This window comes from Podarcis cretensis (assembly GCF_951804945.1).
Source record: "Podarcis cretensis genome assembly, chromosome: 5".
Lineage (NCBI taxonomy): Eukaryota > Metazoa > Chordata > Lepidosauria > Squamata > Lacertidae > Podarcis > Podarcis cretensis.
Window position 1 is genome coordinate 84,769,268 of NC_137174.1, and position 24,347 is coordinate 84,793,614.

The following is a 24,347-nucleotide window of genomic DNA, read 5'->3' on the forward strand; positions in this document are numbered from 1 at the left end:
TGCTCCATTATACTCAGAAATTAAAGAATGCATTGTTCTCATGCCCTCTGTAATGACTGGCCTCGTTAAAAACAAACAATTTGCAATAACTCCCAAGGCCGAATGAGTCATTCTGCAACCGCATTTATTTCAGGCCAATTCATTAGTCATGGTTAGCCAAGATAAGGAAGAAGGGTAGTTTTATGAGCAGCTACACTGCCTAAGACAGAAATTAACAGGTCTAGGAATTACGCAGAGCAGTTTTAGGCTATTGCCAAAGGATGTAAATTGTTTGTTATGGTTCATGATGGAAGAATGTACAACAACCAGCAGAGAAGACACCTGTTTGTATGTCCTGACAAAATAAAAAATATATAAATAGCAAGGACATGACTACCACCTGGAACAGTGAAGACCAGGTCATGGTTTGAGAATGCCCATAGCAAAGTGCTCTCTAGTGTGTGTTCTCCTATATTAATAGACCCCTAGTCATGGGACGCGGGTGGCGCTGTGGTCTAAACCACTGAGCCTCTTGGGCTTGCCGATCAGAAGGTCGGCAGTTTGAATCCCTACGACAGGGTGAGTTCCCATTGCTCGGTCCCTGCTCCTGCCAACCTAGCAGTTCAAAAGCATGCCAAAAAGTGCAAGTAGATAAATAGGTACTACTCTGGTGGGAAGGTAAACATCATTTCCATGCGCTGCTCTGGTTTTAGTGTTCCGTTGTGCCAGAAGTGGCTTAGTCATGCTGGCCACATGACTTGGAAAAACTGTCTGCGGACAAACATTGGCTTCCTCGGCCTGTAAAGCGAGATGAGCGCAGCAACCCCAGAGTGGACTTAACTGTCAGGGGTCCTTTACCTTTACTATTTTAGTAATGGGCTTAACTAGCAGTGGCAATGACTGGCAAGAGTAGTATGAGTTGCTGTGTAAAATTTCACACAGTGACCTGTGCCAATGTTATACCAAGGGCTTACCTCCCCCCAGCCCCCAATATTTTATTGAGTTTGGTACCCCTAGTACAGAGACATAGAGCAAAACTTTCTCTACTATGGCACCCTGGGTGTAGAATTCCCCACAGAAATTTGACTGTCCTCTGCGTTAGTGCTTAGTGTCAGGCCAATGGTATTGGTGGAGAGTTTTTGCACAAGCTGTTGAACTGTTTGCAATTTCTCATTCTTAATTTAATTCTGTCCGTCTCTCTCACTATCTCAATGTTCTATATTGTTATATGGTTTTTATACATACAGTTGTACCTTGGAAGTTGAACAGCTTAGTTCCAGAATGTTTTGGCTCCTGAACGTCGCAAACCCAGAAGTGACTGTTTTGGTTTGCAAACTACTTTGTGGAAGCTGAACGTCTGACAGGGCTCCTGAGGCTTCTGATTGGCTGCAGCCAATCAGAAGCCACGCTTTGTTTTGTTTTTTGAATGTTTTGGAAGTCGAATGGACTTCCGGAACTGATTCCGTTCGACTTCCAAGGTGTGGCTGTATTTTACATTTCATATGCAGAAGGTTCCAGGATCAATCCGTGGCTTATCCAGGAAGGGCCTGGATTTCCCTTCCCTGAAATCCTGTAGAGTCATTGCCAGCCTATGTGGACAATATTGTGCTAGATGGACTTTTGGCCTGACTTGATGTTAGGCAATTTCCTATGTTGCTATGTACCTCCCAAGGAATTTTAAATAGGAAGCTGCCATATGCCACATCAAACTATTGGCTCATCTAACTCAGTATTGTCTGGCAGCAGCTTTCCAGAATTTCAGGTCTCTTCCACCCTGACTTGGAGACGCCATTGATTGAACCTAGGACCTTCTGCGTGCAAAGCAGATGTTCTACCACTGAGCCATGATGCCCTTGTTGGGATTTTGCCTACGTGCAGCTTCACACACAGCAATTAAGAGTTGGCCAAAGGCCAAGAAGACTGAGCAGAGGGAGTTAGTCTGCCTAGAGATACAGGGGACCTTGGATACAGCTCTACTATTGGTTGAGGCCTCCACACAGGCATGATGACTCATGACCTTGCTTACTGGATAGTGTGTTGGTAAGTGTGGTGTTCTGAGAGTCATTTGGAGTTTGTTAAGAGAGCTAGTTAAGATCCATATATGTTCATGTATATAGTAACTTGTGAGTGTACTGTAAATAATAAACACCTCTAAGAAACCAAGTTACTTGTTGTCTCCTTCCTGCCTGCAACTGATTGCCTCTGGAAGTCTGCGTATGCTCTGCTATATTCAACTGGGTCTGGCAAAGATCCTGCAACAGGTTAAAGTTGCGAAACACCAATAGCCCTTACCTTCAAGCCTTGGGTGGAAGGGTAGAATACAAATTAAATCAACAATTTAAAAAAAAAAGATGATAATATAGAATAACACGAGGGAAAGTCATAAGTCCTTTGTCGGAGGAGCTTACAGTTGGGGGAAAAGGGGAGACAATGAAGGGAGGGCAGAGGAAGAAAATATAGAAAGAGCCAATAAAAGAGAGAAAGGGGGAGAGAGGAGTCATGACAAAGGGTAAGAAAGGGTTGACATGAGAAGATGCATTTCCAGCAATGAGGGCCGCAGTCAGGACTTCAAACCTGTAGGTGGTCAGTCAACTAAGCCAGTTTGACAAGAAAGGTCAGTGCGTAGGTGAACAGCAAGAAGCACTCTGCATCAAATTGTGGCGATTCTTTGAGGTTATCTGAAATTACTGTGATGGGAAAGAAAGGAGTGGTGTGGTGCGTGTTAATAAAACACTATAAGCACTTGAGGTTCCTCAGTGAGGAGAGATTTAAGTCTATGCTTAAGGCTACCATGCTAAACACACTTTCTAGGGAGTAAGTCCCACTGAGCACAGAAAGACCTGCTTTTGGATAAAAACGTGATTATGCTGCTGCTGTAAATCCCGATTGGAAGCCAATGGGATTTGAAAGTTTCTAACTTATACTCTTTTTACCAAGGAAACCTCTAGGATATTTTTTTCCAACTTTTTTTCTTGGGAAAAAAAAATGTTTCTGGGCCAAACTAGGTGATATGCTGCAGATAAGACCATAAGAAGTTGAACATATGGAAATCTCACAAGCAGAACCTGAACGCAATAATAATAATAATAATAATAATAATAATAATAATAATAATAATTTATTACTTATACCCCGCCCATCTGGCTGAGTTTCCCAAGCCACTCTGGGCGGCTTCCAAAAGGTGTTAAAAACAATACAGCATTAAATATTAAAAACTTCCCTAAACAGGGCTGCCTTCAGATGTCTTTTAAAGATAAGATAGCTGCTTATTTCCTTCATATCTGAAGGGAGGGCATTCCACAGGGTGGGTGCCACTACCGAGAAGACCCTCTGTCTGGTTCCCTGTAACCTCACTTCTCACAATGAGGGAACCGCCAGAAGGCCCTCAGCGCTGGATCTCAGTGTCCGGGCTGAACGATGGGGGTGGAGAGTGGTCTCCTGACTTGCAATTCACAGCCACTGGGTGGCTACGTAGATAAGTGTGCTGTGGGGGTGATTTGGAATGGCACCTTGGCAAAGAGGGATAGTGGACCGAGGAGACAGGACTTATTCCCTTCTCCCTGCACCCTTTCATGAATGAGAACCAGTAGGAAAATATTACGTGTATCTTGTCTATGATTGCAAAGACCACCTTAGGAACAGAGGGTATTTCCATTAGGGAAACAATTAATACCTCATCTCTGTATGCTGTGGTTCCCATTAAGACCATCAGCTCTACCAGGGTGGGGGTAGTGTAGCCCTCCAGTATTGTTGGACTCCCATTTCTATCAACACCAGCCAGCATGGCTAGTGGTCAGGGGCAATGGGAGCTGAAAACACTGGTTCCACAAGCAAGCATGTCACCAACATCCCCTTTGATAACTGCCTCACTGCAGCTGCCTAAAACTTTCACGAACAAAGAGAGGAAGGTCATTTAAAGGAGCTGAACAATTTGCAGATGCCTGCCCTCCTCCCAGTATCAACAGTCTGGTTCCCAAACTTATTTTGTCAAACAACAGCAGGTTCAAATACGCTTAATTATGAGAGTCTCTGACAGCTTGTCAGTGCGCAAGCCAGAACTTTATAAAATTGTCAAACATTCATCTCCAGTTATGGGTTTTTTTGCCTCAAGTCCAAAACACAAATTTATTGAAACAGCTAAGTGGTTTTTGTTACCATTCCACAATATTAAATAGGTGTGGACAGCCATCCTGTTAAGATACGAAAGCCAGCAAATTCCAAGTAAAGTGAAGAAAATATTATTTATAGCAAAATTCAACACCTCTCATTTTCTAGTGTCCCTCCCCCTATAAATACTCACCATTGTAACCGGTCTGAACAGTACTGACCGTACTATTATTTTTAGTGGTAGTGGCAATATATGCTGTGCTGTTTTTATTGTAATTATCTGTATGCTATATGTGTGCGTCTGTGTGTTCTTTTAACTCTACCAATGTTTATTTTTTATGTTTTAAACTGTTCTTTTTATCTGTAATCTGCCTTGAGTCTCTGTTATTTTATTATAAAATAATAAAATTCTAAGGGAATTTCAAAAGTCAGCTTCCTCTGGACCCCATCCACAACACACCCAGAGAGTGAAAGCAAGATAAATAGAGTCTATTTCTACTTGTCCTTAGTCCTGTTACTGCTCCCTTGCTTGGAGAGGACAAGTAGAAACAACACACAGCAGGCAGTGATGTCAGTGGGCTTTGGGATATCGGGTCCTCCCTTAAAGAGGCCATGTATTGTGGTGAGACCTGGAAAAACTAACACCCTGTGTTGTGGGTGGGTACAATTGGACAGCCACATCACCCGATTGGTAGGTCCCTCAAGGCTGGGTACAATCTGCCCAATGGGACACAGTCCAAATGGTTCGAGGGACCTATTTATGCCCATGCACATGACCCAGAGCTTCCTCTTTTGGTGCGTGCATTTGGAACACCCGCCAACCTCTCCCTATATTTAGGACTTTTATGCTTGACCTTGCTATGCCGTCGTGTGCCGTCTGTCATTGGGGCAGGGGCACGGCAGGAATTTCCCCACTTGGCTGATTGGCCGGTACCATTTGGGTTTCGCCTGCTGCATAGCAAATCGTCACAACTTGTAAGGTTGCAGATAGGCTCTGGTTCAGGTGATAGGGATGGGAGAACGCTCTTGCCATCCCCATGTGAAGGGTATTCCATTAAAAGAATCCAGTGACTCGATGGTTTGGTCAACCCCTGAGAGGGGGTTGTGCCCGTGCCTTCCAGGGGGACATTTGGGTGGCAGAATTAACCCATTCCCGGCTTTCTGCTTATCCGGGTGTTCACCCTCAGCTGACCTATGCTGGAACCCTGGGCCAGTGCTATCTGCATGGCAGGGAGCTAGTTGGACCAGAGCCTATGCAACCAGTGACTTTCTGTAATCAATAAAGCTGTGGCCTAAATTCTGCCAAAAACCAAAGTAAAATTTGAGTCAAGTGTGAATTTATTTAGGGAGGAGGTTTCTGGGTCTGAACATGCAAATGACAGTGGGCCCCTGTTGGAGTGTGGGCCTTGACAGGTGCTATTTGTTTAGGGGGCTGTCATTCAGATTTTTTAAATTTTAAACTCCAATGACTAAATAATCTAAAGCTTAGATAGGCTAAAAGAAGGTCTCTTCATGATGGTCTTTAATAACTCAATGAAAAGCTTTTGGATGCCTTCACAACAGTAAGCAATGTGAAGATGTCTTAAAATATAAAAGAAGGAATATTTCAAATACTCAGATCCCAATTAGAGCCTGCAAAGCATTTGTTTCCTAGAATGGAAAAGAGAAAGATGGTATTCTGTCAGTTCGTTTAAATGAAGCATTCCCCAAAAGGCCTAGCAATGGTATTTTTGTGAGTTCCCTTCACTTACTTCTTTGCAGCTTTCATTTCATCTGATTTGTCTATCTTTTTGTCAGTTTTTTTTTAACTTCACTCATGTCTGGAAAACGGTACTGAATAAAGATAATGAATAAAGTAATGGAAAAGGCATAACCTAGCAACTTCTAGTGTTGGTTGACAAGCATTTTCTTCCATGATAAATAAAGCTTTGCCTTGCAAGGGTTTAGCAGAGCATACCGCTGACTGTGATTGATCGTACCGGTTAGTGTCACTCATTTACTTCCAAAGGCTTTCTGAAGAACACCAAAAGTCAAGAAGAAAAATGAGGATAAAAATGTATTTTAAAATAAATAAAAAAGTAACTAAGTTGTCATCGTGGATTTAAACTTAAAATAAGTCACATGAGGAAACCACAGACAGAAATAGCCTCGTTCCAAGAAAACATGCCTTGATTAATATTCATATAAGTAACTGCAGAGAAGTAAATTGGCCAAGAATCAAAAGTTGTATTGAGATACTGAGAAACTTTTACATGGACAAAATAGCTTTGTCAGCCCCAAATCATCCCACTACTATGATTGCATACAGGGCTAGTCCAACATAATTGCTGCCTGAGACAGAACAACAAATGTCAACCCCCCCCCCCCAACACACATCCTAAATCAAGATGGCCATCTGAGTCAGAAAAGCGTCACAGGCTACTCTCTGTGGGGATATAATTACAATAAAAATACATTAGTTAATAAGTCAATATCGTCTCATGGATATTCTGACCCTGTGGAATTCTTCTGACAGGCCTTATGTTTTCAACCAATCAAGAATAAGTCATTGTTTTGTCCCTCCCTTTTTGCTTTTTGGGGAGCCCTCATTGCTACACTTCAGGGCTTAGCTGTCTCCCAAGACTCACTAAAAGTTAAATCTCTGACCAATACAGTGGTGCCTCGCAAGACGAAATTAATCTGTTCCGCGAGTCTCTTCGTCTTGCGGTTTTTTCGTCTTGCGAAGCACGGCTGTTAGCGGCTTAGCGGATTAGCGCTATTAGTGGTTTAGCGGTTTAGCGGCTATTAGCGGCTTAGCGGCTTAGAAAAAAGGGGGGAAGGGGAAAAACTCGCAAGAACTCGCAAGACGTTTCGTCTTGCGAAGCAAGCCCATAGGGAAATTTGTCTTGCGAAGCACCTCAAAAGACGGAAAACTCTTTCGTCTAGCGAGTTTTTCGTCTTGCGAGGCATTCGTCTTGCGGGGCACCACTGTATAGCATATGAGAATGCTGGTGATGGAGCTTGGTCAGTGTTCCTTGATTTGAAAATGAGTGTGTTGCTCACCTATCTCATCTAGGAAATGTTGAGTTGTGATTCACCTATGCTGATTTCATAATGTTTGGGTAGAGGAAGTGTCTGGTGACACTGAAAAGCATTTCCTTGTCTTAACATGGCCCAAGTTGAACACATTAGCTTAAATTCTGTTCCAAACAGGAGACACTTGGCTGCTTACAAATATGTATCATTGTCCTAGATTCTGGTTTGAGACTGTGCAGCTAATGAGGTAGCACATCTTGAGGATAGGGTGAGCTAGCCTGACTTTACTCAACTAACCTCTCACATGTGCTTTCCATCTGCAGAGTGGGGTTGTCTGAACCTCTTAATGTTGCAGTGGGGACAAGAAGCACGAGGGACTCAGGTTTTCTTTCCCCTCCAACATCAGAAACAGAACCTTAGCATCTCTCAAATTTGGAAAGAAAGGTAGGAATGGCCAGCACCTTGGGTAGCATTAACAGAGGATTAGACAAGTTCATGCAAGATAAAGCTATCCTTAGACAGTAGTGTAGCGTGGGTTGCCAGTGCCTGGGGATGCACAGAGGATGGGCCTGGGAAAAAGGGAAACAGACGGAGTATACATGCACACTCAACTGCCTAACTGCGTCCAGGTCACCCAGGAAATCGCAGCCACAGAGATAAGAAGAGTCTGGAGAGGACATTTCCTGGTTTGCATGGAGAAGTCATTTTCAATGGAGCCCCATGGCAGAAGCACACAGCTGTATTGAGGCACCACCAGGTGTTGAAATTTTGAGTCCCTAGCAACTTTGTGCCCAGGGCAACCCTAAAATCCAAAACGCTACTTTTCTTGGCTACTAGCCACAATTTCTTTGTCCTGTCTCTACCATCAACAGTGAAATGCTTTTGAATACCAGTTGCTGGGAATTGCAAATGAAGAGAGCATTATTGCACTCAAATCCTGCTTCTGCAAGCTTCTCACGGGCATCTGGTTGACCACTATGAGAACAGGATCCTAGCAGACAGGCCTTTGGTCTGATCCAGCAGAGCTCTTATGTTCTCATGTAAGGGTGGGGAGGGGGAAATAGAAAATTGATCTTCCTCAAACTACTCTGTAGGACAGCGATTTCTCAGCCATGCAGATTCTGGGACAGTCAGAATCTGTGGAACTTGAAACCCTCTATCCAAATACATTTCCATCTAATGAACTCCAGTTCCATTGACTAAAGGCTAAAGTGACTAATGGAGCAACAGAAACTGGCTATTGGCAAGGCTTTGACGCCCACTCATTGGAATCTTATTTACAGCTTAGAGGTATTTGCTTTCTTCTGCCCTTTAGGGAATGTAATGTCTGAGCTGCAGGAAATCATGTAATTATTGAAAAATCAAGACCCCTGAAGCATATCCTGAAGGCCACAAAATAAAATTTAAAAAATTACACCCTCCAAAGCATGAGAAACACTGAGACAGCTGCAGATCAAGAATGTGTCACATGATATCACTTCCTATCATCTCTTCATTAATAACCACTTTCCAGGCAGCATTTTTTCTCTGTAATAAAATAAATTCATCAATGAGGCTGACGTCTTATGCTCAACCTTATGAGTCTTCCGAAAAAGGTGTATAGGATTGCACATATTAAGTGGGGAGGGACCAGTTATCAATGCATAGCACCTCTGAATTCATCAGGTAATTGCTTTGCTTATATTATTATACAGAAAGGTGATGCAAAATGTCAGAATTAGCAGTATTTGTTTATATCCCAAACTTCTTCCAAGGAATTATCCCCCCTCTCATTTACAAACTCATAAGAACTTTTTGTGGTGGTCAAGGGACACAGAATGAACTTTATGACTTTGATTTGAACTTGTGTCTGCCCATTCCTCGTCCAACACCATAATCTAACTTTCCACTACCTGGTGCTCTCTAGATGTTTTCAGACTGCAAATCTCATCTGCCCCAGCAACTGAGGCCATTGGTCAGGGATTTTAACAGAATGAATATAAAAAGATCCCTGCTGGATCAGAACAAATGCCTATTAGATTCAGCATGTTTTCCCACAATAGCCAACCAGATGTATAGGAGGAGCCCACAGCCAGGGCATAAGAACAGTGGCCTTCTCTCCTTGTGGTACTTCAGTGACAGGTATTCAGAGGATGTTGTCTCTGGTCCTGGAAGTTGTACACAGCCTTCCGGACTAGGCATGGGGGAGACATTTGATTCAATTCACACTTGTTTGCAAAACTACCTACTTCGTAAGAACTAAAACACGTGCTTTGAAATTTTCACTTCATATTTTGCAATGCTATTTTCCAGCTAAGCAATGTGTACCAAAGGGGGGGGGAAGAAAAAAAATAGAAAGATTATAATAGAGCGAAGGGAGCATAAAAAGCTAAAGGTACCCCTGACTGTTAGGTCCAGTAGTGGACGACTCTGGGGTTGCGACGCTCATCTCGCTCTATAGGCCGAGGGAGCCGGCGTTTGTCCACAGACAGCTTCCGGGTCATGTGGCCAGCATGACTAAGCTGTTTCTGGCAAAACCAGAGCAGCACACGGAAACACTGTTTACCTTCTCGCCGGAACAGTACCTATTTAACTACATGCACTTTGATGTGCTTTCGAACTGCTAGGTGAGCAGGAGCTGGGACTGAGCAATGGGAGCTCACCCTGTTGTGGGGATTCGAACCGCCAACCTTCAGATCGGCAAGCCCTAGGCTCTGTGGCTTATAGTAGAGCAAAGGGAGCATAACTATGCATATATTAAACTGATATGCATTACATTTGGGGAAATTGCTTTGCAAAAAAAAGTGTATATCAGGCAAAATTGCATACAAAATGTGTATATGAGGAGAAATTTGCACTAAAATGCTTGTGATTTTCATGAGGACTCCCCCCCCCTTCAAAAAAAATTCACAAATTGCTGTGGTAACATGGAAGACTAAACTTAAGATTGGAAAAATACAAAACTGAGAGAAATTGAAATTGACAGATTTATCCATCTTTACTCATCACGAGTAACATTGACTGCCTTTTCCTCCATGAATTTGTCTGTTCTCTTTTTAAACTCTTCTAAATTTGTGGCCATCACCACATATTGTGGTTGCAAGTTCCATAGTGTGACTTTGTGAGAAAAATAACTTTCTACAGCACAACACACATAGTTATAAACATGGTGTTATTATCTGTGTTCTTGTGTAAAGGATTTGTGGCCTTCATTGTACTGGATCTCTCCAGGCCAAATGACAGCTTCATTCTATTGCCAGATACAAAAGAGTAATTGATTCTATGAACAGCGCTAGAGTATTGTTTTGATGGAGCAATTTGTCTTTTCCATGATGGCTTTTTTGGTCCATTTGTTAATAATATTACTCCAACTCTTAAGTGGACATCCTAAAGAATTTATTTACTCTTTTTTTCTCCTTTGAACTCTGAGCATCCCAAATTGCAGCCTACATGTCAAAATGAAATATCTTCTTCATTAGTCTCAAAGCAGGCAACCACATTTTGAAATAATACAAAAGCATTTCAAATAACGCATAATGAAAAATAAGGATTCCCCTTACAGCATTTCCTGCTATTAAGATGAACCAGTTCTAAAAATGCCATAATGAGAAAGAAGCTTTATTTTTCCTGGGAAATACTCAGGCTCTGATGATGTCACAACACTGCAGAAGGGTTTTTTTTTTAAAACCCACAACAACACATATTTAATGTAATTCACAAAAAATGTACATATTCCTTTCAGTTGTAAGAATGGCAAGATTTTTTCCCCTAAACACAAGCAACAAACCATATTATTAGGATTATAAAGTAATCTAGGATGCTTGACAAATTTGTGGATATCAGGTAAGACTGGTCTGATCCACACCTCCTGAAATGTGTGAAGCAGAACAAAATTATCCATCAGCTTTCATGATACTAACTCGGTTTTTGACTCAAAAAATATAGAGGAATAGGTTTGTGCTAGTTTGGGCCAATGGCCTATCTAGTCCAACGTCCTGTTCTCACAATGGCCAGTCAAGTGCCTTTGAGAAGCTTGCAAGCAGAACCTGAGTGCAACATCACTCTTAACACTTCTGGTTCTCAGTAATTGGTATTCAAAGGCATGTTGTCCCTGATAATGGAAGAGAATATAGTCATCATGGGAAGTAGCCACTATCCTCCATGAATTTGTCTAAAATAGTAATAATAGTAACAGTAACAGTAACAGTAACAGTAACAGTAACAATAACAATAACAATAACAATAACAATAACAATAACAATAATAAATTTTATTTATATCCTGCCCTCCCCAGCTGAAGTCGGGCTCAGGGCGGCTAACAACAATAAAATAATACAACATTCTAAAATCATTTCATTATAAAATTACAGTGGTGCCTCGCAAGACGAAATTAATCCGTTCCGTGAGGCTCTTCGTATAGCGGTTTTTTCGTCTTGCGAAGCAAGCCATTGACAGCTTAGCGGATTAGCGCTATTAGCGGTTTAGCGGCTTTTAGCGGATCAGCTGATAAGCGGCTTATCAGAGGATCAGCTGATAAGCGGCTTAGGGCTTAGGAAAAGGGGGGGGGGGAGGGGAAAAACCCTGCAGGAACTCGCAAGACATTTTCATCTTGTGAAGCAAGCCCATAGGGAAATTCGTTTTGCAAAGCGCCTCCAAAACAGAAAACCCTTTCGTCTAGCGGGTTTTCCGTCTTGCGAGGCGTTCGTCTTGCGGGGCACCACTGTAATTCAAATCAAATTGATGGCAACCATTGGGCTAGAGTTCTGTGAAGATTGCAAAAGGAGGGAGTCAGGCTGTGCCCTGACCAAAGGCCTGGTGGAATAGCTCTGTCTTGCAGGCCCTGTGGAAAGATGTCAAGTCCCTCAGGGCCCTAGTCTCTTGTGACAGAGCGTTCCACCAGATTGGAGCCACAGACGAAAAAGCCCTGGCTCTAGTTGAGGCTCTAGTTAATATCCTTTTAAAGCCATCTATGATGTTCTCATTGTAATGTCTCATGAGTAGCCATAATGACATTTTGTGAGAGCAAATTCCACCATTTAACTATGTGCTGTGTGACGTACGTTCTTTTGTCTGTATCAACATACTTACAAAAATCATATCTGAATAGAAAAAAAAATGTTTAGAAATGTATTTGAAGGATGTTTCCTATTTACATATTTTAATGTAAATAGACATGTAAATGAATAAATCCTAGATCAATGCAGAAACAGGATGGGGTGTGTTTAAAGAAACCTGCATGTAAAGGAATTTGGGGAAGAAATAGATTGATTCACTCATCCCTAATTTAAAACATTAAGAAGTCCAACAACAATATAGGTCATGTAACTTAATATTACAATTCACATCCAAGTGATTTAGAATTAGTCCAATAACAGATATTCATAACGGGAACAGCTGTTGAGAAGTTGATTCCTACACTATTAACTTAGCTTTCCCAAATCTTGTACCCTGTGGATGTTAATGGACCCCATCTCCCATCATCTCTGGTGGACTTTGGGCTCTCAGATTTGTCCAATGCTAAAACTTGGTGCCCCCACCTCTTGCATTTCAATCTACAGCATTGTTTTGGTGCCCACACTGTGCCACCCTAAAACCACCTTTGCCATTGGCTATGCTGGCTGGAACTGAAAGGAGCTGGAGTCCAGCAGTTTGGAGAAATCTGCTCTAACTCTAGAGCACAAAAATCTCTATTTAAATGAAGACTGCAGTGAGACGTCACTCAAATGTGAGAAGTGTAGCTAGCATGGTGCCCTTCAGATGCTGTAACACTCCAAGCCCCATCAGCCCCAACAAGCTTTTAAACTGAATTCTGATTTTTTAAAGTGTGGGGTTTTTTTTTAAATAGTTCTATTGCATTGGGTCTTCTGCCAATGACAGTAGAGATGACTGTAAATTAAACAGTATATGCATTGTTGTCAGGGAACTGCCATTGGCTCAGAGTCAAGAGATAGAAGGGCAGTTGTGTTACAGGGAGCCTCCAAAAATCTTGTGAAGCAATTCCTCTTCCGGTGAGGAGGAAAGCCCCACCTCCAGTGGAGAAGAGGTGCAAGGACCAGAGGATGCTAGGGAGAGCCTTAACACCGCTCCTGGGCAAGCCAGACAGGAGAGAAACACGCTCTTGTCATCGCCCATCCTGTGCAGTAGTTTGAGGTGCAGGGAGAGGTGGAAAAGGCTGGGGGTGACAAGACTTCTATGTTGGGGGAGGTACAAAAACAGACCACTCCCGGATTCTGCTAGCGATTGAGCCAGACATGAACTTAGGACGCTCTTCACTGTAAATACTTTACACCAAAATAAAGAAGAAGAAGAAGAAGAGTTTGGATTTGATATCCCGCCTTTCACTCCCCTTCAGGAGTCTCAAAACGGCTAACATTCTCCTTTCCCTTCCTCCCCCACAACAAACACTCTGTGAGGTGAGTGGGGCTGAGAGACTTCAGAGAAGTGTGACTGGCCCAAGGTCACCCAGCAGCTGCATGTGGAGGAGCGGAGATGCGAACCCGGTTACCCAGATTACGAGACTACCGCTCTTAACCACTACACCACACTGGCCTATAAAGGACAGGTCAGAGTCTTGCCTTGTTACTCTTGAGCAACCGCAACAGCGCCTGACAATTGTTGAAACAAATGCAGAATAAATTATAAAATCAGAACTTTGCGGCAGGGGCTGGGGAGGTGGCTGACAATTACAGAACCATGAAACATGCCACTACCTTCCAAGGTTGTTGATCCAACCTTGACAGCCTATCATCTCAACTGGCTGCCTACTCAAATGCTAGACTCTACAAGGAAGTAGAAGCTGTGTTTGCAAGGGAAACACAGAACTCCTGAAAGAATGGGAACCTCCTGAAAAATCCAGGTAACCAGAATAATTTTGCTTTCAGAAAAACACACAACAACAATGAACACACCATTTCTTTTACTTTGGAAGTGGCAGCATGGAACAAAAAGAGAACTGTCTTCCTTGTGTAAAGAGGGACAACAACCCTGTCATTTACATCTTCTTGACTTGAAGCCAAGTCTTGCCTGCAAATTGACTGTAGGGCTAAGAAATCCCATTTTGCACCACCACTGCTGTATCTGAAGGCAGATGAGGGGCGGTGGTGGTGAGAATTGTTTTTCTTTTGCTCATTTTAAAGTAGCAAACTCTTCCCCCCTGTTTGAATGGCTGTCTTGCAAATAGGCTGCAGTTATCTGCGCTGAAAGTCTAGCATTAACTAGCAGGGCATTGCAAATGTCAGACACTCGCTCCTTTTGCATCCCAGGAAGACAGATAAACACTGTTATTTGAGTTGCCGCTGAATTGGGCCTAAAGCAACATTTTGAGTCAAATGTGGAGGTTCCTGCTTAGGAGAAACCTCCAAAGAATTTTTTCTCTCTGTTGTGTGTGTGTGTGTGAGAGAGAGAGAGAGAATTCAGCAGCTACTGAGTTCTGCCTAAAGTGAAAATTCAACATAAATGTGGATGCTTCTGCTTGGTTGTAATATTGAGGAATTTTGTGCCAAGCAAAAAGAGTATCAATTTGACCAGCAATAAATATATTTTCTTTCCAAGAGGGTGTTGCAGATCCCTACTAAAACATTAGAGACATATTACAAATAGGCTTATTCAGTTAGGTCATCTGGGGAAGTCCAATACTGGCCCCCATGGAGCAGAACCACAGCTCATATCAATAAGAAGTTGTGCCTTCATTGTTGTGGGTCCAATTCTGCTGAGTTTCCTCCCAATAGAAGTCAGACAGGCACCGTTCCCGATAGGTTTCAGATACCTAATTAAAAATGCTCTATTTCAGAAGGCTTTTTCATCATGGATGTTTCTCTGTTTTAAAATTTTGCGATTTTATTTTTTAAAAGATTTGCAATTTCTGAGGTTTTCAATTTTGTATATTATGCTTAATTTTTTTACTGCAAACCACTTTGAGACCTAGATAGTTAAAAGTGGGATTGTTTATTTAAATTGTAACAATTAATCAATGCATAGTTGTAGCCTTTCTTTTTTTTTCTAAAATGGTAACCTCCACAATTAGGAAGAGGAATACGAAAGGTGTCCTTCATGATGCCACCACCAGAATAGATATACAGTAACAAATTTGGCAATTAAAGCTTAGATTATTGGGGGCATCTTATGTTACGTTTTATAGGCATGGCTTCACCCAATCCAATATATATATATATATATATATATATATATATATATATATGCCAATATAATGTGAGAATAGCAATATCAACAGCTAAGTTTGAGAAAACACATGGGGGATTTCTTATCCAATGTTTTCTTTCTCACGTCATGCTTTATGGACACTTCCTGAACGCTTGCAAGAATGCAAGGTCATATAACCCAGTTATTATATCTGCCTTTGGGAAGAGTGGAGTTAATTTCTCTGTGTGAGAGAGCCAAAGAGGGTGGCAGTGCCAGGGGTCACAGGGCTGTAAATAGAATACTTTTTTTGCAACTCAAAACTGTGGCGTTCATTTGCAACAGCTGTTACTGTGATGAAATAAGGTTCCGTTCTCTTGTAAGGTAAAGCAACAAATGATCAAGAACACTGAAACCATATCCTGTCTTGTTATAAACACATCTGATACTGCCAGCTTCTGGAAATAATAGGAGACATCTTGCCTTGAGAGGCAATGAACACTTCCTTGCATCCTTTGTGAATGTGCATAACCAATCATATTGTTATTAAATGCTGCTCCAACTACCAGTATTCTCTACTACTTCTGCCACAACCTGTATCCTCCTTCTCCTGCTCCACTACTAAATGACCCTGAACAATTCAGTATGATCAGTACACCTGGCCACTTCATTGTTCACCTCTAACTCTAGATCCTTTATGAATAAGTTAAAAATCATGGATCCCAATACCAATCCTTGGAGGACTCCACTTTCATGCACTGGGATCTGCCTTTTATATTCTGCTATGAAGACAGATACAAATAATTCATTCAACTTCTCTGTAATCTCCTTATCCTCTTTTGGCACACCTTTGGATCCCTTGTCATCTGAGGGCCTAATCACCTCCCTAGATGGTCTCTTGTTGCTAATGCATTTAAATAACTTCTTGTTGTTGCTCTTAATGTTCTTAAGGATGTGCTCCTCAAGTTCTTTTTAGCATCATCTTTTTTCATTACATACTGTCTACTGGCACTTTATTTTTTGCTAGAGTTTTTGTTCCACCATCACTGCACTGCCACCATATTAATAGTGGGAAAGGAGAAGGAATAATAGGATTCAGAGATTAGCCCCCCCCCCCACTTCTGCAAGCGAGCACCGAAATAATACTCTACAGCATGGAGTTATTCTGAATTTTTGTAGGACGAATAACTTGGAAAGAGACTAAGCTGTAAACATAAACATATTTTTCCCCAAACACCCACACCTCCACACCCACAACTTACCCAGTTTTTGCAAAACTTGCCCAGTACTTCAGAATAGACCTACTCAGAGTTTCCTCCGCTTTGGTGTAATTAGCTCTTCTCTCTAGAGGTAGTCCAAATACAAATTCTATTTCATAGCCATGTGGTACTCCCATCCACTCTGGCCAAGGTAGTTTTGAAGATCGGTGCTCAAAGAAGTATAAGAAAGCATTGTTCTGTGCCTCGACAAAATGTTTTACAAACTCCACGGTAGGACATATGAAATTGTAATCTCCAACGATATCATCCATAGCATCACGGTAATTGAAAGGGATCTGCTCTTCCTCCCAGTCCGTATAGTGAAAAGCAATAGATTCCAGTCCCACTTCACTTGTTTCTGGGAAGGATAGTGCCAAGCCTGCCCGGAATTCTGCTTCATTGATAAGGCTGTTGTTATCTTTGCTGAAGCCAGGTGCTCCGTACACAAGGAAAGCCGTACCTTCATCTTTGTTCACCCCCAACAAGATCTGTGTTTGTTTAAAATTCCCATTCTTCAACAAGGTTCCAGGAAGATCAGCAAGAAAATGGCCATCAACTACTGGAGTGAAGTACAGCTCTAAAAGAGCCCTGTATGGTAAAACAGACACTTCATTGGCAAGTATATCCTGGGGATCTTTGCTCTGAAGACAAATAATGATCTCTGTTTCGTTGCTACTCGTACAGTGGAGGAGTTTAGCTAGAGCTAGAGTTCTCCGTGTTGCTTCAGAGGGTAGAAGTGCACCCCAAGGGGCATTTCCAGCACCACTTTGCAGGATTGCCCTAGTGAAGAGAGGATGGCTTTGTGGAGAAAGGAGATGGTAGCTGACACCTCCTGCTCCAGCACTCTCTCCAAACAATGTCACACTTTTAGGGTTGCCACCAAAAGCTGCTATGTTGTCTTGGACCCACTGAAGTGCCAGTCGTTGATCAAACAACCCTGCATTTCCTGGAGCATCTTCGTTCCCTGGCAAAGCCAAGAATCCCAATGCTCCTAACCTATAATTCATTGAAACAACAATGACTCTCTCAACACGGGCTAGAAATCTGCCATCATAGACATTCAATGAGGAGGTCCCAGTCTGGAAGCCTCCACCATAGATCCATACCATGACAGTTGCATTTTTAGGCTTGGGTGAAGGAACCCACACATTGAGGTAGAGGCAATCTTCACTGAGGTTTGTGTTGGGGTTCCACATCTCGGATCCTGAAAACCCAGGGAAAGTATTGTCTATGTTCTGATAGCAAGAGTTTGCATACTTGGTGGCATTCCAGACCCCTCCCCATTCTTCCCGAGGCTGCGGCTTTTTGAAGCGAAGTCGCCCAACAGGTGGAGCTCCATAAGGAATCCCAAGGAAGGCTGAAACTGTTCCACCAAGCACAGGCAAAGTCAACCCTTTGACTCTTCCACTCTTAGTAGCAACGACGGTGTCATCTTGAGGGACCACCTTCTTGACAAACATGTACAGCACAAGAAGCCACATGAGAGTGCATGCTCCATTAGGGTATATCATGTTTCCTGAAATGAAATGGGGTGGGTGGGTATGTTTTCAGTGCAGCAATGCAAGAGGTGACTGCATTCAGAAAAAAAGAAATGTGCTATAGCCTTAAAGCATTAAAAAATCACAAAATAGTAGGCATACCCTGGGGAGACCAAGAAATGAGCCTTACACAGTAGCTAACTTGAGTACCTAAGACCAAGCTCTCCTAGTGCTTTGAATTACAAATTTAGCCAAACAGGAGTGGAGAAAAATGAAAAGCATTGTCCTCATCATAAGACCACAGGAAGTTGTTGTACACAGCAGAGTCAGGATGTTGGTCTGTCTAGCACAATCCTACCTAGAGATGGTGGTGGTGATTGAATTTGGGACCCTGTGCATGCAAGGTAGATGTTCTACTACAGCTATCCTCATCCTCCCTGAATGACCACATATCAGGGGTTCTGTCATAGTGGGTTTCCTGCATTGGTAGGGCATGTAACACTTGATATCCCTTCCAGCTTAATGAACCAACTATTTTCACTTATAGTCTGCTTCTCCCATTTCTAGTCAAATTCACCAGGAGTGCTTTCCCCAAGGGTGGCTAGTGCCCATTGAGACTGGTAAGGCAGACCAACACTAGTTGAAGCTTCAGACAGACAGGCAGAGCAAACTAATTCTAGTTTTGCCCACCCTGATGAGGTCTACAAGGACAATACAGAGACTATGGAAGAGGAAGGTTACATGGTCATCACTGCCTCCTGTGGGAATGAGTTCCATAGTTTAGCTGTGTGCTGTATGAGGAAGTACTTTCTTGTTTCTCCCCAACTTGATTCAGACAAAAGAATGCAGAGGGACCTACTGACTGAACCATTTTGTTACTTCACAGGATCTAAAAGAATTAGGTTGACACCATTTTGAGGCATTTCATGGAGAGCAAAATATCCTATCTTATGCCAAGTCATATTTTTACACCAAACTCTTTCCTGGAAACTTTGTGTGTGTTTATTCATCACGCCACTAACGACTGCGCTTTCTTTCATATCGAGTTTTCTTTCAGGAGTTATGTTTGAGATTCAGGCCTTGATATTGACCTTAGTAAAAAAAAAAAAAAAAACCTCCAAAATGATATTGCAGTAACTTGGGCGTTGTGAGTAATTTCTCCTTGAGGAGGGTGAAAAGATATGGGGGAAAGGAAAGAATTCTGTGTCCTTATTACTGTCATTGTAAACAGTCTGTTCTAGGTTATTGAGTAGTACTTCTATCCTTAAAAGGAGCAGAGTTAATTTCTGTGCAAAATACAGCTGTGTGGCTCATTGAGGGCCATTTTGCTGGCTGTCTGCTTATAGTTGAAAGCTGAGAGTGGAAAATAGGAACATTTTTGCTTGAAGTGCTTCCTAAGTATGCGAGAGCATCAAAGGAACAGAAGGAGAGGGGGATTATCAGAGACAATATTTCACAGATTCAGTCGAATGTGAGAGCAAATAAAAAGCCGAATACTGAAGGAAAGGATTTAAAGTAATAGTAGACTTTATGTAAAGCCTCTTGGGGTGGTTCATAAAGAACTGTAGAGCATGATAAAGGAGCATTAATCTATCCTTAAACTTTGCTCACCTAAGATCTTACAGGAAACTGCACACCTGTGAACTTTGTGCTTGCCAGGTGTTTGGCGATGACACTGGGCTTGCATGCAGAATGCTTGCACAAGGTTTTACATGGAGATCCACAGCCCTGTGTGCATGATATTTTCATGAATATATGCATCAGTTGGCTGGGAAAGATGTTCATTCACTTCTTTGTTCCTCTAGGTGGGTCATGCTATTCCCTTTGCCTTCAGTGTTACTGAGAGTGTCCTGCTATGCCCATTGACTTCAACATGCCATCACCACATTCCACCAAAAAAAGGCCCACAGAGCAGTTTACATATCAATGAAAATATGACCGTCTCTATTCTCAGGCTTACATTTGAAGATACCTGACACAAAAGGGAAATGGATTGGGGCAGAGAAGGAGATAAGAAAACTCAAGTGCCAGTTGTCATTTACAAGTCCTTCTAATGACACGAAACATGATTTAGAACACATCCACGTGGTGATTTAGATAGATGGTGTGTTCACAGAAGTGACCAAAATCAAGATCTTCTTGGAGATGTTACGTTCAGTAATATGTTTGATTGTTGAATATGTAAGTGTATGTCTAGAGATGATGGATAAAACAAACACCATTGGCTGCACTGCTGGCTAAGTGTTTAATGGTTATTGTATTCACGGTTGTTTTAAAACCAATAAAAATTATTTTTAAAAGACAAAAGTAGTGACATAGAAGTCAATGGGTACAGTATCACATACACACAGGAGCACAGAAGTCAATGGGCATGGCATGATATACCCACAGGAACGTTTTGATCAGAGCACGGGTGGCCAGGCATGTGCTTGGTTAAAGGCACTTATTTTATTAAATAAATAAATAAATAAATAAATAAATAAATAAATAAATAGATAAATAAATAAATACACTGTCCCTTTCTACAACAGATTGGAGCTCATTCCCAAGTAAATGTGTTTAGCATCAAGGCAGAAAACACAAATACTTTCCATTCCTAAGTGGGGGAAATAATGGTGAAATATATTATTTTGTTGTACTGCAAATGACTCAGAGGAGGAAGCAGGGGTAGGATCACACACACACACACACACACACACACACACACACAGTAGTAAAGTGGCTATGTTGGTGAAATTCTGTTTCTTGCCTTTCTGTTTACAAATGGGTACTTTTAAGAAATTACAATGTGCATATGAGGGAGAGAAGTAGGTGGCTCTCAGCCTTTTCAACATAGTTGGCAAAAGACTGAGTGACTGATGGGGCTTTTTATGACTTGAGAAGAAAGCAAGCTGATTCCTAAGCGTATCAGATTTCAGCTTGCCTGCCTACACCCGACCAGCTTCTTCAGTGAGGCTGCAGTCCTAACCCTACTTGTTTGGGAGTAAGCTCCATGGAATTCAACAGGACTTCCTTTACTTCCAGAATGTTGAATTAACGTGGAAGAATCATCAAAAATCTATAAAGAATCTTGCCTGCCCTCTCTCTCTCTCTCTCTCTTTCTCTCTCTCTCTCTCTCTCTCTCTCTGTGTGTGTGTGTGTGTGTATGCGTAGAGAGAGAGCCTGGGTTTCAGTTTAGGAGGGGGAGATAGGTGTAAAATGAACAAGATTACCCGGTTTAAAGGTTGGGCTTTGGTTTCAAACTGCAGAAGGTACAACAGGCAATTTGATTCAAGAATTGATTTGCAAGTTAATTATCAACAGTACAAATACAAGTGAGCACTGTGGAGACTGTCTTCTGAGGAAGATAAGCAGATAAAAAAGTGAAGAATCAGAAAAGGAGGAAAAGAGATTGTGAGAGGTGGGTATGGAGAACTTTGCACTGTATCCAATGCACATTTACTCAAAAGTCAAACCTATCCAGTTCAATCCTATTTATTTCCTAGCAAAACATGCCTATGATTTGCAGGCTGTTTCACCTTGACTTCTTCCAGTCTTCCTGTGGCAAATAATATATAGCTGATTAAAAAAAGAAAGCAACAATATATCAGGGCAACTCACCCCTTCACACATACAGTGGTACCTCGGGTTACATATGCTTCAGGTTACATACGCTTCAGGTTACACACTCCGCTAGCCCAGAAATAGTGCTTCAGGTTAAGAACTTTGCTTCAGGATAAGAACAGAAATCAGGTTCCGGCGGCACAGCGGCAGCAGGAGGCCCCATTAGCTAAAGTGGTGCTTCAGGTTAAGAACAGTTTCAGGTTAAGTACGCACCTCCAGAACAAATTAAGTACTTAACCCAAGGTACCACTGTACTTCTTTTCACAAAGTGGACATGATCCTGTTAAAACTAAGTAAAGCAGTGTTTTGTGATTGCACACATTGCACACACCTCAATACACATTTCAATGTCCCTGTGGGAATGCAAATGGATGGTGATAATGGGCAATTAACAGCCTAACAGTTACGCAACTTCCAAATAGTTCTCTGAAGAATCGAAGGCAATGATTTCTGCAAATGGTGAGAACTGATCAAGCAGACAAGTTTTTATTAACAATTTTGCCATCAAATTGAATAGGCCACAGCAAATTGTAATTCTTTTTCCTTTTCCTTTTTGCATTAGTCAGTGATTGCAAATCCCATGCCAACAAGGAAAAACCATTGAAGTCAATGGGTTTCCTCTCAAGTAGGCACAAAGAAGCAACACAATTCAGTTCAAATTCTGCTGAATTTGCAATTCCTAAAACCACAGGTGTCATTCAAAATTCGCACTTCTCCGAATTTTGCAACACATTTCACCAAGCAAGCATTGGATACAAAAGGGTATATACTAGTGAAATGGGCATAAAATGTGTGTGTCAATGAAAATAACATAAAAATGCATTATATTAGGGGAAATTGCTTGCAAACATGTATACAGCATGCAGAAAATGCTGAAGAGTTTTCATGATGTGGAAATGTGAAGAGCTGAGTTTAAGATTGGAAAAATAAGAAATTGAAAGAAATCAAAACTAAAAGATTTATCCATCCTTATTCCCAAGTAAAGGCGAAGGAAGCTGCGTCCTAATGGTATTTTAGGACACAGTTAAATATACTTTAGTCCAATTAATTTCCACATGATGCAAGTACATAAAACAATGTACTGGCTTGCAGCCAAGTGTCAGCTATTAAATATGCACACTGGAACCACATATAATGTTGTGCATGTCACAATTATCCCTATAACAGCTTGTGCTGACTTATTTCTTCCTGCATGATGGAGCAAAGAACTCAAGAGCAGGTATAAAGTTGCCTTTCAAATATTTTCCAAAAGCCAACTCTCAACTAAAAGTTAAACTGCCATTGTTTGGTATGAAATATTTGATCCTGTGCTTAGGTTAACGTGAAACAGACTGAAGAAAATAAAACTCACTTTATTAATTCCAGAACAAAAGAAGTCAGAAGATTCTTTTAGGCTGTCATCCAAATGTAGATACATTGGTAGATGCATCTACTTTTCTTTTCTTTTTAAAGTTTTTTTCCATTAGTCTTTATCCATGAAAGTTCAACAGAACAGACTTCGGTATTCTCATTCAGTGAAGCAATACAATTTATTTCAATGATTGTTTCCTCTCCTTGCAAATCTTTAGCCAACCAAGAAATCTATACACAAGGCTGTGTAATCTCTATTTAAATTCAGCAGATAGTTGAATTAATAAATGATTTTTTTTAGTTCAGTTTAATTTACTTAGCCCAGAATCCATTGAATAATACTATGGTTCGATACACATGCCTGCTTATTTGTTCCATCAGTTCCATTTGCAGAATAGACTTTGTATTCCCAGCAGAGCAACAAATGGACAGAGCATAACGTTTTAGTAGACTGCAATTCCCATACAAATCGAGCTTAACTATAACTTATGCTGATAGAGATCAACGTAAATAGAGAATCTCTTACCCCGTTTCGTATTACAGAGATGCCAAAGTATGTGTGTTTTTTTAAGATCCAAGATCTTTAATACTTCAGCAAAAGGCAGTGTTCAGCTGCTTCTTTAATGCTTGCAAATTGGACTGTGCTGACATTATAATGAACTGTTTAAGAGAAAGCTCGCGAGACTTGGCAACAGCAATTTGATCTGAAAGCAGGCGGTCTTAATATCTGACATCTGCTCAAAGGAGAATGCCATCATTGTTGAAAGGCTTTGCAGTTAAGTCAAGTAGGGAATCAGAGCATTCCAATTTTCAGGATTTCATCAGGGACGGGGAAATGAAGGAAGTGCATGCATATTTAGAAAAGCCAGTCCATTGGAAGTACAAAGTATAAAAACAATGCAGCTTTTTCCATGCATTTTTCCATGTTTAGTAACATTCACACGCAGGTCTAGAGGAATCATTGTTCTCATATGATTGGTCTTCAGCTGGTTGGTGGGATTTGAGACTTTGCTTGGCACCATCACTAGTATGGGGTGTGTGGGAGGAAGAGAGAGACAATAATAATGCAGAAGATAAATAAATTTAAATTAAATTCAAAATGAAACACACTCCAGTTTTGTTTTGTTTTAGATGATTTTTATACTGCTCTTCATAGAAGCCCCGGGATGGCTTACAACAAAGTCAAACAAGCTAAAGATAATACATAATATCCCAGGTGTGCCACCTGACATCTGGACCACCTAGCAGACACTTATTTAGATTTCTCCCCCCAATGCCCCCCCCATCTCTCGGGTATGGAGGCTATCATGAAAATCCCCCACAATGCCCAGAAGCAACATTATGTAGGGGGAATTGTGAGGAATTAAAAAGGGAGCTGCAAGCCACCTAGTGCCAATTTCGGTACTGCTGTTGTTCATCACCGCTACTAATACTGAAATTT

The 24,347-nt window shown here is 41.5% G+C and overlaps 1 protein-coding gene across 1 annotated transcript in view; it reads right to left on the bottom strand.

Moving 5' to 3' along the window:
* Window positions 1-23,561, bottom strand: part of BCHE (butyrylcholinesterase) — a 48,015-nt gene extending 24,454 nt beyond the window's left edge. The window contains exons 1-2 of the mRNA XM_079977975.1: window positions 23,433-23,561; window positions 16,479-17,991 (exon numbers count right to left, since the gene is read on the bottom strand). Of these exons, the coding sequence (XP_079834101.1) occupies window positions 16,479-17,986 (1,508 nt within the window). The 5' untranslated portion in view covers window positions 17,987-17,991; window positions 23,433-23,561. The remainder of the gene's footprint in view (window positions 1-16,478; window positions 17,992-23,432) is intronic.
* Between the last annotated feature and the right edge of the window lie 786 nt (window positions 23,562-24,347).